Source organism: Amblyraja radiata, chromosome 29 (assembly GCF_010909765.2).
Source record: "Amblyraja radiata isolate CabotCenter1 chromosome 29, sAmbRad1.1.pri, whole genome shotgun sequence".
NCBI classification, from domain to species: Eukaryota; Metazoa; Chordata; class Chondrichthyes; order Rajiformes; family Rajidae; genus Amblyraja; species Amblyraja radiata.
In genome coordinates this window covers 28,513,641-28,525,534 of record NC_045984.1, presented here as the reverse complement: position 1 = coordinate 28,525,534, position 11,894 = coordinate 28,513,641, and the positions used below count along the sequence as shown (strand labels likewise).

General features: G+C 50.5%; 1 protein-coding gene across 2 annotated transcripts in view; it reads right to left on the bottom strand.

The window, feature by feature from the left end:
• Nucleotides 1-739: 739 nt before the first annotated feature.
• pgpep1 (pyroglutamyl-peptidase I) overlaps nucleotides 740-11,894 on the bottom strand; it is a 30,678-nt gene continuing 19,523 nt past the window's right edge. The window contains exons 3-6 of one of the 2 annotated variants that reach the window (XM_033047053.1): nucleotides 6,445-6,561; nucleotides 2,422-2,654; nucleotides 1,198-1,393; nucleotides 740-1,165 (exon numbers count right to left, since the gene is read on the bottom strand). In XM_033047053.1, coding sequence (XP_032902944.1) covers nucleotides 1,201-1,393; nucleotides 2,422-2,654; nucleotides 6,445-6,561 — 543 coding nt within the window. In that variant the 3' untranslated portion in view covers nucleotides 740-1,165; nucleotides 1,198-1,200. Of the gene's footprint in view, nucleotides 1,394-2,421; nucleotides 2,655-6,444; nucleotides 6,562-11,894 lie in introns of both variants that reach the window. The other variant, XM_033047052.1, reaches the window with a different exon arrangement.

Sequence of the window (11,894 nt, the reverse complement as noted above, 5' to 3'; positions counted from 1 at the left end):
AGGCGACTGACTCCACACAGCAAGAGAACATTTAGGAGCGCGTGGGGCGAGAGGGAGAGGGGGCGAGAGGGAGAGGGAGGGGGGGGCGAGAGGGAGGGGGAGGGGGGGGGAGAGGGAGAGGGGGAGAGGGAGAGGGAGGGGGGGGGGAGAGGGAGAGGGGGCGAGAGGAGGGAGGGGGGGGCGGAGGGGAAGAGGGGCGCGGGACGAGAGAGGGAGGGAGGGGGGCGGGGAGGAGGGAGGGGGCGAGGAGGGAGGGGTGGGGGAGGGAGGGAGGGGGGTGAGCGAAGATGGGAGGGAGGGGCGAGAGGGAGGAGGGGGGAGAGGGGGGCGAGAGGGAGAGGGGGGCTGAGAGGGAGGGGAGGGACGGCGAAGAGGGAGAGGGGGGGGGCAGGGGGCCAGAGTGGAGAGGGGGGGAAGCGGAGAGAGGAGAGGGGGGCGAGAGGGAGGGAGGGAGGAGGGAGGGGTGGGCGAGAGGGAGAGGGGGGGGAGAGGGTGAGAGGGAGGAGGCGAGAGGGAGAGGGGGCAAAAGGGGGCGAGAGGCGAGAAGGAGGGGGGGGGGTACGTGCACTGGAGGGTCGGGGGAGAGCGCTGGAGGAACGGGAAAGATGGAAAGGAAAAAGGCAGAAGGGGAAAGCGATAAAAAGAGAGAAAAAAGACAGAGAGAGAGAATGCAAATACGAGAAACATGTAAATGATAAAAAAGTGTTTCGACACCACAATCAGAGACAGACACAAGGGGGAGAATCATAGAACTGTTGCTAAAGTCTCTTATAAATACATAATTTAAAAAAGGCAAGGTTATCAATGAGTAATAAAAGATCAAACATGTCGATGCCAGGCTCAGTCTAAAGATTCCTAACTGGAAATAGATATTTTAAAACATATACTTAATGCTATGTTCATTTCTGTAAATCCTATTGTTTGCAGAAGCCCAGGAGGTGGTGACTCTACATTTCAGTCCTGACTTGGCTTCTTGGAGCTGCAAACTATAAATGAGGTTTACCCTGCAGGAAAGACAATAGTTACCACGATACAGGCCCCAATCCCACTAAATCGCCCCCGCCCCTGCCCCACTCCCCAACAAGTGCACTGTACAATGGCAGCCAGGACCAGGACCAGGGTCAGGGCCGTTCCCCACAACGGTTTGGAAAGAGAGATTACGGTGTCGAGCGTGGGTCCTCTCGTGCCTTGGCCGACAGCTCAGTGCTGCAACAGGCAGTTCATCTTGGCGTTGGTGTGCGGCAGCATGCCCAGCATCGCCCCGATGATGGCTTGCAGAGCCCGTCCCAACTGCTCTGCCGTGTAAGGCTTCCCCAACGGGGGGACGTGAATGAAGGCCGAGCGCCCGTGGCTCTGGTGCAGGGAGGTGTAGTAGGTGAAATCGCACAGGTACCTGTGTGGGCAGAGACAAAGCAACACTCAATCAGTGAGGACAAAAATGGCGAGTGGTGAGTCTGTGGAATTCTCTGCCTCAGCAGGTTCTCTGGATGCTTTCAAGAGAGAGCTGGATAGGGCTCTTAAAGATAGCGGAGTCAGGGGATATGGGGAGAAGGCAGGAACGGGGTACTGATTGGGGATGATCAGCCATGATCACATTGAATGGCTCGAAGGGCCAAATGGCCTATTCCTGCACCTATTGTCTATTGTCACTCAGCGGGACAGGCAGCATCTTGATAGATTCTTGATTAGTACGGTGTTGTCGACTGTCTAAAATGCTGGAGAAACTCAGCGGGTGAGGCAGCATCTATGGAGCGAAGGAATAGACTCGGAAGTGCCTCGACCCTAAACGTTGCCTATTTCCTTCGCTCCATAGATGCTGCCTCACCCGCTGAGTTTCTCCAGCACTTTTGTCTACCTAGCGGAGAGGCACAGTAGAACTAAGGTGACAGAGTGGCATGAATCTATAATCCTGTAAATGTCCAAGTATTGTCCCGCTGAGATGGACACAAAATGCTGGAGTCACTCAGCGGGACAGGCAGCATCTCTGGTCAGAGGGCGGTGAATCTGTGGAATTCTTCGCCATAGAAGGCTGTGGAGGCCAAGTCAGTGGATATTTTTAAGGCAGAGATAGATAGATAGATTCTTGATTAGTACAGGTGTCCGGGATTATGGGGGAGAAGGCAGGAGAATGGGGTTTAGGAGGGAGAGATAGATCAGCCATGATTGAACGGCAGGGTAAGTTTGATTGTATTCCTGTCACATTGACCTTACGAGAGTTGACAAAAGTGCTGGAGAAACTCAGCGGTGCAGCAGCATCTATGGGGCGAAGGAAATAGGCAACGTTTCGGGGCGAAACGTTGCCTATTTCCTTCGCTCCATAGATGCTGCTGCCCCCGCTGAGTTTCTCCAGCACTTTTGTCTACCTTTCGATTTTCCCAGCATCTGCAGTTCCTTCTTGAACACCTCGCGAGAGTCGCCTACCTTCCCGCGTCCTTTGAAACCGAGACGACCACGTCCAGCTGCGGGTCTGCCATCGTGTTGCACACGGCGTCCATGTCGACGATGGACTCGATGCAGTCGGGCCCTCCCTGGACGCAGCAGTGACTGTCTGGGCAGTAGCAGAGATTGTCCAGCCCCTTGTAGCCGTGGTTGTGCCCGCATTTCTCCAACGTCACGGTGGTGGCCATTCCCGAAACTCCCACGTGGATGAGCAACTGGAAGAACAGCAGACAAAATGTGCAGGAAGGGACTGTGCAGATGCTGGTTTAAAATCAAAGATAGACACAAAACAGCAGGAACGGAGAGAAGGTACACAAAAATGCTGGAGAAACTCAGCGGGTGCAGCAGCATCTATGGAGCGAAGGAAATAGGCGATGTTTCGGGCTGAAACCCTTCTTCAGACTGATGGGGGGGTGGGGGGGAGAAGGAAGGAAAAAGGGAGGAGGAGGAGCTCGAGGGCGGGGGGATGGGAGGAGACAGCTCGAGGGTTAAGGAAGGGGAGGAGACAGCAAGGGCTAGCAAAACTGGGAGAATTCAACGTTCATGTCATCCGGACGCAAGCAACCCAGGCGGAATATGAGGTGCTGTTCCTCCAATTTCCGGTGTTGCTCACTCTGGCAATGGAGGAGACCCAGGCCAGAGAGGTCGGATTGGGAATGGGAGGGGGAGTTGAAGTGCTGAGCCACCGGGAGTTCAGGTAGGTTATTGCGGACTGAGCGGAGGTGTTCGGCGAAACGATCGCCCAACCTCCGCTTAGTCTCCCCGATGTAAATCAGCTGACATCTAGAGCAGCGGATGCAATAGATGAGGTTGGAGGAGATACAGGTGAACCTTTGTCGCACCTGGAACGACTCAGAATTCTGACCGACATACACTACAAACCAACTGACTCACATGGCTATCTGGACTACACGTCTTCCCACCCTGCCCCCTGTAAAGACTCCATCCCCTACTCCCAATTCCTCCGCCTACGCCGCATCTGCTCCCAGGATGAGACGTTCCACACCAGAGCATCGGAAATGTCCTCGTTCTTCAGGGAACGGGGATTCCCCTCCGCCACCATAGATGAGGCGCGCACCAGGGTCTCATCCATACCCCGCAACACTGCTCTCTCTACCCATCCCCGCACTCGCAACAAAGGCAGAGTCCCCCTAGTCCTCACCTTTCACCCCACCAGCCGGCAAATACAACAAATAATCCTCCGCCATTTCCGCCACCTCCAACGTGACCCCACCACTCGCCACATCTTCCCATCTCCCCCTATGTCTGCCTTCCGCAAAGACCGCTCCCTCCGCAACTCTCTTGTCAATTTTTCCCTTCCCTCCTGTACCACCCCCTCCCCGGGCACTTTCCGTTGCAACCGCAAGAAATGCAACACCTGTCCCTTCACCTCCCCCCTCGACTCCATTCAAGGACCCAAGCAGTCGTTCCAGGTGCGACAAAGGTTCACCTGTAATTCCTCCAACCTCATCTACTGCATCCGCTGCTCTAGATGTCAGCTGATTTACATCGGGGAGACTAAGCGGAGGTTGGGCGATCGTTTTGCCGAACACCTCCGCTCAGTCCGCAATAACCTACCTGAACTCCCGGTAGCTCAGCACTTCAACTCCCCCTCCCATTCCCAATCCGACCTCTCTGTCCTGGGTCGTCTCCATTGCCAGAGTGAGCAACACCGGAAATTGGAGGAACAGCACCTCATATTCCGCCTGGGTTGCTTGCGTCCGGATGGCATGAACGTTGAATTCTCCCAGTTTTGCTAGCCCTTGCTGTCTCCTCCCCTTCCTTAACCCTCAAGCTGTCTCCTCCCATCCCCCCTGCCCTCGGGCTCCTCCTCCTCCCTTTTTCCTTCCTTCTCCCCCCCACCCCCCATCAGTCTGAAAAAGGGTTTCGGCCCGAAACGTCGCCTATTTCCTTCGCTCCATAGATGCTGCTGCACCCGCTGAGTTTCTCCAGCATTTTTGTGTACCTTCGATCTTCCAGCATCTGCAGTTCCTTCTTGAACACAGGAACGGAGAGAACGTGAGAAGGAGTTTCTTCCCAGAGGCCATTAGGACTGTAAACTCCTATCTCTCCAGGGACTAACTTTACTGAACCACTCTACTGTTGTGCAGTGTCTTTTTTAAATTGTTGTTTTTTTCCTTTTTCGTCCCTCCCTCCCTCCCTCCCACAAGTACGTAATCTGTGAATATGTGATTCTGTTCCATTCTGTTTGTAGTTTGTTTGGTTGTTTTCTTTTTTGCACAATTCGCAAGCATTGCCACTTTTCATTTCACTGCACATCTCGTATGTGTATGTGACGAATAAACTTGACTTGAAGTAGTGGACAGAAGTAGTTCTAAAAAGGCCCAGCCTCTCTTTCCCGGTCTCCACGCATCATATTTTCTATCCCCATGTCCTCACTACCTCTCTTGACCCTTTCTGTCCCGAACACTGTCCCCAACACTGTCCCCCAACACTGTCCCCCAACACTGTCCCCAACACTGTCCCCCAACACTGTCCCCAACACTGCCAAAAGGCTTGGACGGGATGGAATTTCTTCAAGGTGTCCATAAGCAGTCTTAAATAATATTAAGAAGGATAAATCCCCAGGGCCTGACCAAGTTTAGAGATAAAGTGCGTAAATAGACTTCGGCCGACCGAGTCCGCGCCGACCAGTGATCCCCGCACACTTAAGGGCCTGTCCCACTGTACGAACTAATTCAAGAGTTCTCCCGAGTTTCCCCTGATTTGAACTCGGGAGCATTACGTAGGTACTCGGGGCTCTCGTGGACATTTTTGAAAAATGTTGAAAAATCTTCACGCTTACCGCGTTTCCCGAGTGCCTGCCGTTAGCGTTATGAGCCGCTAAGAGACGTCCCGAGCTCCTACATTCTACGTGCTTACCACGAGTTTGATTTTTTTTTTTTTAAACTCGGGAGAGCTCTTGAATTACCTCGTACAGTGGGACAGGCCCTTAACACTATTCTACACACACACTAGGGAAAATTTATAATTTTTACCAAACCAATTAGCCTACAAACCTGTACGTCTTTGGAGTGTGGGAGGAAACCGGAGCTCCTGGTGAAAACCAACGCAGGTGACGGAGGGGAACGTACGAACTCCGTACGGACAGCACCCGCAGTCAGGATCGAACCCGGGTCTCTGGCACTGTAAGGCAGCAACTCTACCTCTGTGCCACCAAGCGAGTCATCAGATATAGTGAAAGCTTGGGAAGAAACTCTCATTGAGATTGTTGCGTCATTCTTGGCTACCGTGGAAGATTCAAATGAAATTATGGATGATTCATATTCCTATTTCACAGGCTGGAAATTTAACAATTATGACCGCAAACAAACTGTTTGAGGTAGAGTTCCAATCATATGACAGAACTGTGTACAAAACCATGAGAGGAATAGATCAGGTAGACGCAGGAGTCTCTTGCCCAGAGTGTGGGAATCAAGAACCAGAGCACATAGGGTTCAGGTGAGGGGGAAAGATTTAATAGAAACCCGAAGGGTAGATTTTTCACACAGAGGGAAGTGGGTGTACAGAACGAGCTGCCAGAGGAGGTAATTGAGGCAGGTTGTATCGCACCGTTTAAGAAACATTTGGACAGGTACATGGATAGGACCAGTTTAGAGGGATATGGGCCACACACAGGCAGGTGGGACTAGAATGTGTTGGTTGGTGTGGACAAGGAGGGTGTGTTTCCACACTCTATGACGAACTGTTCAAATCGGGTGCAAACTTTGACCCATGCTCACAAAGTAAGCATTCCAACAGGAGCTGAAGAAATCGGGGAAGGGTCAGCCAGGAATCTGCTGTTTTATTCAATGCAATCAGGTCGGGCAGTTACCGTCTCAGTCTCCTGCCAGAACTGGAGAAGCCTGGATTCAGCCACTTACATCAACACGCCCGCCAAGCCTGACTGCCAATGGAAGTACCGAATCTCTTCCTTGCAGCTTTGAATGCGGCAGATAAAATGACTCGAGGGTAGCAATATTGTCCAGGAAGGATGTGTCTAACCTCGGGATTGTGGCGTCTCCACAGAGAAGGGATCAGATCCAGGACCTTCTGGTACTCCACCGGAACCTCGTACACGTACATCGTCACTTCATCGCCCAACCCAAGCTTCTGTAACTCCTGCAATGCAGACGCATGGTAAATGGCAAATGACAGACAGACCACTGGCCAACACAAGCTATTGGCACGTGTACCAAAGTCAAAGTCAAACCTGGAGTAATGTGTTCAAAAGGGAACTGCAGATGCTGGAATATCGAAGGTACACAAAATTGCTGGGGAAACTCAGCGGGTGCAGCAGCATCTCTGATGCTGCTGCACCCGCTGAGTTTCCCCAGCAATTTTGTGTACCCTGGAGTAACGTGTGCAGTTTTGGTCCCCTAATTTGAGGAAGGACATTCTTGCTATTGAGGGAGTGCAGCGTAGGTTTGCAAGGTTAATTTCCGGGATGACGGGACTGTCATATGCTGAGAGAATGGAGCAGCTGGGCTTGTACACTCTGGAGTTTAGAAGGATGAGAGGGTATCTCATTGAAACACATAAGATTGTTAAGGGCTTGGACACGCTAGAGGCAGGAAACATGTTCCCGATGTTGGGGGAGTCCAGAACTAGGGGCCACAGTTTAAGAATAAGGAGTAAGCCATTTAGAACGGAGACAAGGAAACACTTTTTCTCACAGAGAGTGGGGAGTCTGTGGAATTCTCTGCCTCAGAGGGTGGTGGGGGCAGGTTCTCTGGATGCTTTCAAGAGAGAGCTAGATAGGGCTCTTAAAAATAGCGGAGTCATGGGATATGGGGAGAAGGCAGGAACGGGGTACTGATTGGGGGATGATCAGCCAAAACTGCACCCAATACTCCAGGTGTGGTCTCACTAGGTCTCTGTACAACTGCAGAAGGACCTCTTTGCTCCTATATTCGATTCCTCTTGTTATAAAAGCCAACATGCCATTTGCTTTCTTCACTGCCTGCTGTACCTGCATGCTTACTTTCATACAGAAGTGTGAAAACACACACCACCAAATTCAGACACAGTTCCTTTCCAGCTGTTATCAGGCAGCTCTCACCTGCTAGAAAGCCGCCCTGAACTTCCACCAACCTCATTGGAGACCTTCTACTTATCGTTAAACGAACTTCATTGGAATTTATCTTGCACTAAACATGATACCCTTTTTATCCTAGATCTGTACACTGTGGACGGCACGATTGTCATCGCGTATAGATGCTTTGCTGACTGGATGGCAGCAACAAAAAAGCTTTTCACTGTACCTCAGTACAGGTGACAATAATAAACTGAAGGTCAGACCGCACTAGAACAGTCAAGTCTGAAGAAATGGACAACATTTTGCGTGCAAAGAATGATTAACCAGAACAAGATTTGACTATTTTAAGTATCTACAGATTACAACTGTGAGTTGTCACATCTTGACGATTTCATTATTTTGCTGAATTCATTATTACATGCTTCTGAATGAAAGGCTGGAAAAGTTGAGTCTATCTGTGCTTGATGAATGCTTCCATTGTCCGGGAGCCGAAGTGTAATGTGAAAGGACAGCTGCCACCATTACCTGCACACTGATTTGAATGGTGTACATATCCATCAACACCCCACCTCAAACCCGTACAGCAGAGGTCAGCCCGCACTCTGCCCCTTAAACAGAACAGTCTGTCTGTCTGTCTGCTCCAGGGCCGTCTGTAGAACTTCACAACAGTGGGACGGTGGACCGCCTCGCACACCGACCGCCACAATGGAAGTCTTTGTCGTGTCTTAATAACGACCACTCGGGCCGGCCACGATTGACATGAATTGTGACATTTTTCTGTCATGGAGGTTTTTTTCCTCCCCGCAACCTGGCTGACCCACCCTCCCTCCCTCCCTCCTCGCGGCCAAAACAAGCTCCCCGCTGTATCCAACCTTTGACCAACCACGCCTGGCACCGCTCCCTCAGTTTGTCTGGCAATCCCGTGCGTGCCGCCTACTCAGCTGAGCGAATGTTTAACGAGGTATCCAGGATAAGGTCATTCATAAATTTAAAGGAACCAAACCCCACACGAGTATAAAACAACTGGACTCACCTTGGTCACTCCCTCTTCCTTCCCCACCCCCCCCCCCCCCTCTCTCCCAACAGGCAAGAGGTACACACTTGTGAACACACACACACACACACCTCCAGATTCAGGGATACTTTCTTCCCACTTACCAACTCGAGTTTAGTTTAGTTTATTGTCACATGTACCGACCGAGGTACAGTGGAAAGCTTTTTCCTGAGCCCCCCCACCTACTTTATTGGAGGATGTAGAACTATATTTAACCAGACGTCAGTATGTAGAAGGGTCTCGACCTGAAACTTCTCTCCAGGGATGCCGCCTGTCCCGCTGAGTTACTCCAGCATTTGGTGACTACCTTCGATTTAAACCGGCATCTGCAGTTCTTTCAAATCGGACTTTATTGGTACATGGTGGATGCCTTGACTGTAACCATGCATGCAGAGTGTATCCGTTGATGGGTTAGCATGCAATAAAAAAGCCATTCACTGTACCTCGGTACACGTGACAATAAAGTGAGCTACGTCAGGTTTGTACATTCATCGTTTACAGATTTGTAGATTAATTGGCCATTGTAATTGATCCTAATGTGTAGACAAGTGATAGCATCGAGAGAGTTGATGAAAATGTGGGGCAGAATAGGTTACAGAAAAAATGAGTGTGGGAATGGGATCCAATGGGCACATAGTTCCTTGATAGTGGCATCATGGGTAGATAGGGCGGTCAAGAAGGCTTTCGGCATATTGTCATGCACCAGGCAGCGTTGTGGCGCCACCTGATGGTCAGACCACTTACCGTCGAACCCTCGTCAGTGGTTACGAGGGCTGTCACGTGACGTCATGGGTTAAAGGGAGTGTCCTGCTACATCAGCAGATCTTACCTCGAGATCATCAGTCAACAAGGTAGCTGAGCTCGAGTCAGCACCCTCGCTCAGCAGCAGCAGCAATGACTCAATATGCTAGAGAGTCCCAAACGCACAAGTACGTCAAACTTATCTCACCGAATAAAGTAACCATTTGATCACAAAGTTTGGACTCGCTACAGCGTGTTGATTATAGAATTTGGGAGGACTTCTGAATTCTCTGGGGTGGAACCCTCTCCAAGACAGACGTGAAGCTCACCGTTTGACCTCTTTTTACAAAATGTTAAATGGTCAGCTCGACATAGACTACAAGACCTACACCAAACCCAAACCAATTAGGAGCAGACGAGGGCATTCGATCCAATTTGTGATCCCAGCTACAAAGACAGATGTGTACAGCAATTCGTTCTTCCCCCGCACAATTAAAGCATGGAATAATCTCCACCCAACTATAGTTACCCAACCAGATGCAACTACATTTAAAGTAGCTCTTTCTTCCCAATAACCCTTTCTGGCTTAAGCCCTCCCTTCACCACCTCCAGTTTAAATTCCATTTGGAATATTTTGGAGGACCAAGAAACCAAGAACGTATTAACAGTTGTACAAAACATTGTGAGGCCACATTTAGAGTATTGTGCTCAGTTTTGGTCACCCTGTTATAGCAGAGATGTCGCTAAACTGGAAAGGGTGCAGACAAGATTTACGAGGATGTTGCCAGGACTCGAGGGCCTGGGCCAGGGGTGGGGAACCTGCGGCCTTCTAGGCCATTAAGTGCGGCCTTTTGAATGAATCCAAATATCGTAGAACAAATCATTTTATTTTTATTAATAGGTTTTTGTTCGTCTTTTATTATTTTTATTTTAATCGTAAAATGAACGTATTTAAAATACCAACGCGTAAAAGAAGATTCAACGAAATAATCCTCCCCGACTGACGGCCACAATTAAAACATTAGTAAGTCATGAGGGCTATTTTAACAAAATAATGTACATTTTGAAGTAAATCTGATTGAAGTATCGTGGAGGCGGCCTTATTAGATTACAGCTAACTTCATGCGGCATTCCAACATGAAAAGGTTCCCCACTCCTGGCCTGGGCTATAGGGAGAAATTGAGCAGGCTAGGATTTTATTCCTTAAGGGCCTGTCCCACGAGCATGCGACAAGAAGCGGGGGCCGCGCGGAGGTCGAGTGAGTGACATGAAATGCGAGCGAAGTCCGCGGGAAGTTCACACGTGACGTAGTGCGTTGAGGTGGCTGCGGCCAGTAGGCCGTTGATGCGCGGAATTGTTGAACACGGAACACAGTTTTTCGGAGCCCCGCGCGATGTCGGGACCAGCTCCGCACAACTCCATACGGCTCCGGCGATCGAAGTGGGACCGGCCCCGCGAGGCTGTACGGCTCAAGCGACCACGTTAGGCCGCGCTCGCTGTATGGAGTCGCATGCTCGTGGGACAGGCCTTTTACAGCGCAGGAGGTTGAGAGTGATCTTATAGAGGTGTATAAGATCAATGAGAGGAATTGATTGGGTAGATGCACAGTCTTTTATCCAGAGTCGGGGAAGCAAGAACTAGACAATAACAGTAGTAGGTGCATGGAACGAGCTGCCGGAGGAGGAAGTTGAGGCAGGTACCATCACAATGTTCAAAAACCATTTGGACACGTACATGGATAGGATAGGTTTGGACAGATATGGGCCAAAACACAGGCAGGTGGGACTAGTGTAGATGGGAGACGTGGTCGACACGAGCAAGTTGGGCCGAAGGGCCTGTTTCGACACTGACTCTATGACAGAGAGCCAGCACAGGCTCAATGGACCAAAATGGCTTCTTCTAATTTAGTTTAGTTTAGAGATACAGTGTGGAAACAGGCCCTTCAGCCCACCGAGTCCATGCTGACTAATTAGCATCCGTACACTAGTTCTATCCTACACACCAGAGACAATGTACAGAAGCCAATTAACCTTGCCTTTGGAATGTGGTGGGAAACCGGAGCGCCAGGAGATGACCCACCGGCCGCAGGGAGTACGTGCAAACTCTGCACAGATAGCACCCGAGGTCAGGATCGAACCCGGGTCTCTGGCGCTGTTTGGCAGCAACTCTGCCGCTGGCTCCAGAGATTATACCAGGGCTCAGTACAACAGCCTATGTGTGTGTTCTACTCTTCCCCCCGAAGCAGGTGGGTCAAGTCTCAGGAAGGGAATCTGATATCTGAATGGCAAGAATAGACCAAGTGGAGTTACAAAAGATGGAATGGAACCAAAGGAGATAATCCTAACAATCATTTAGGAAGCGTGTATATGGATAGAGCACTGATTGCAGCAAAGTGTCCCTGGAGCCTGCAGGACAGTAACTAGATAATAGAGAGAGGACACCAAAAACATGCTAAAAAAAAGATAGATCATAATGATTGCCTTGGAGAGGGAGATGGGGGGGGGGGGGGGAGAAGAGGAGAGAAAGAAAAAGAAAAAGAGAAAGAGAGAGAGAGAGAGAGAGAGGGGGGGTAGAGGGGAGAAGAGAGGGAGAGAGACAGAGACGGAGAGAGACAGAGACAGA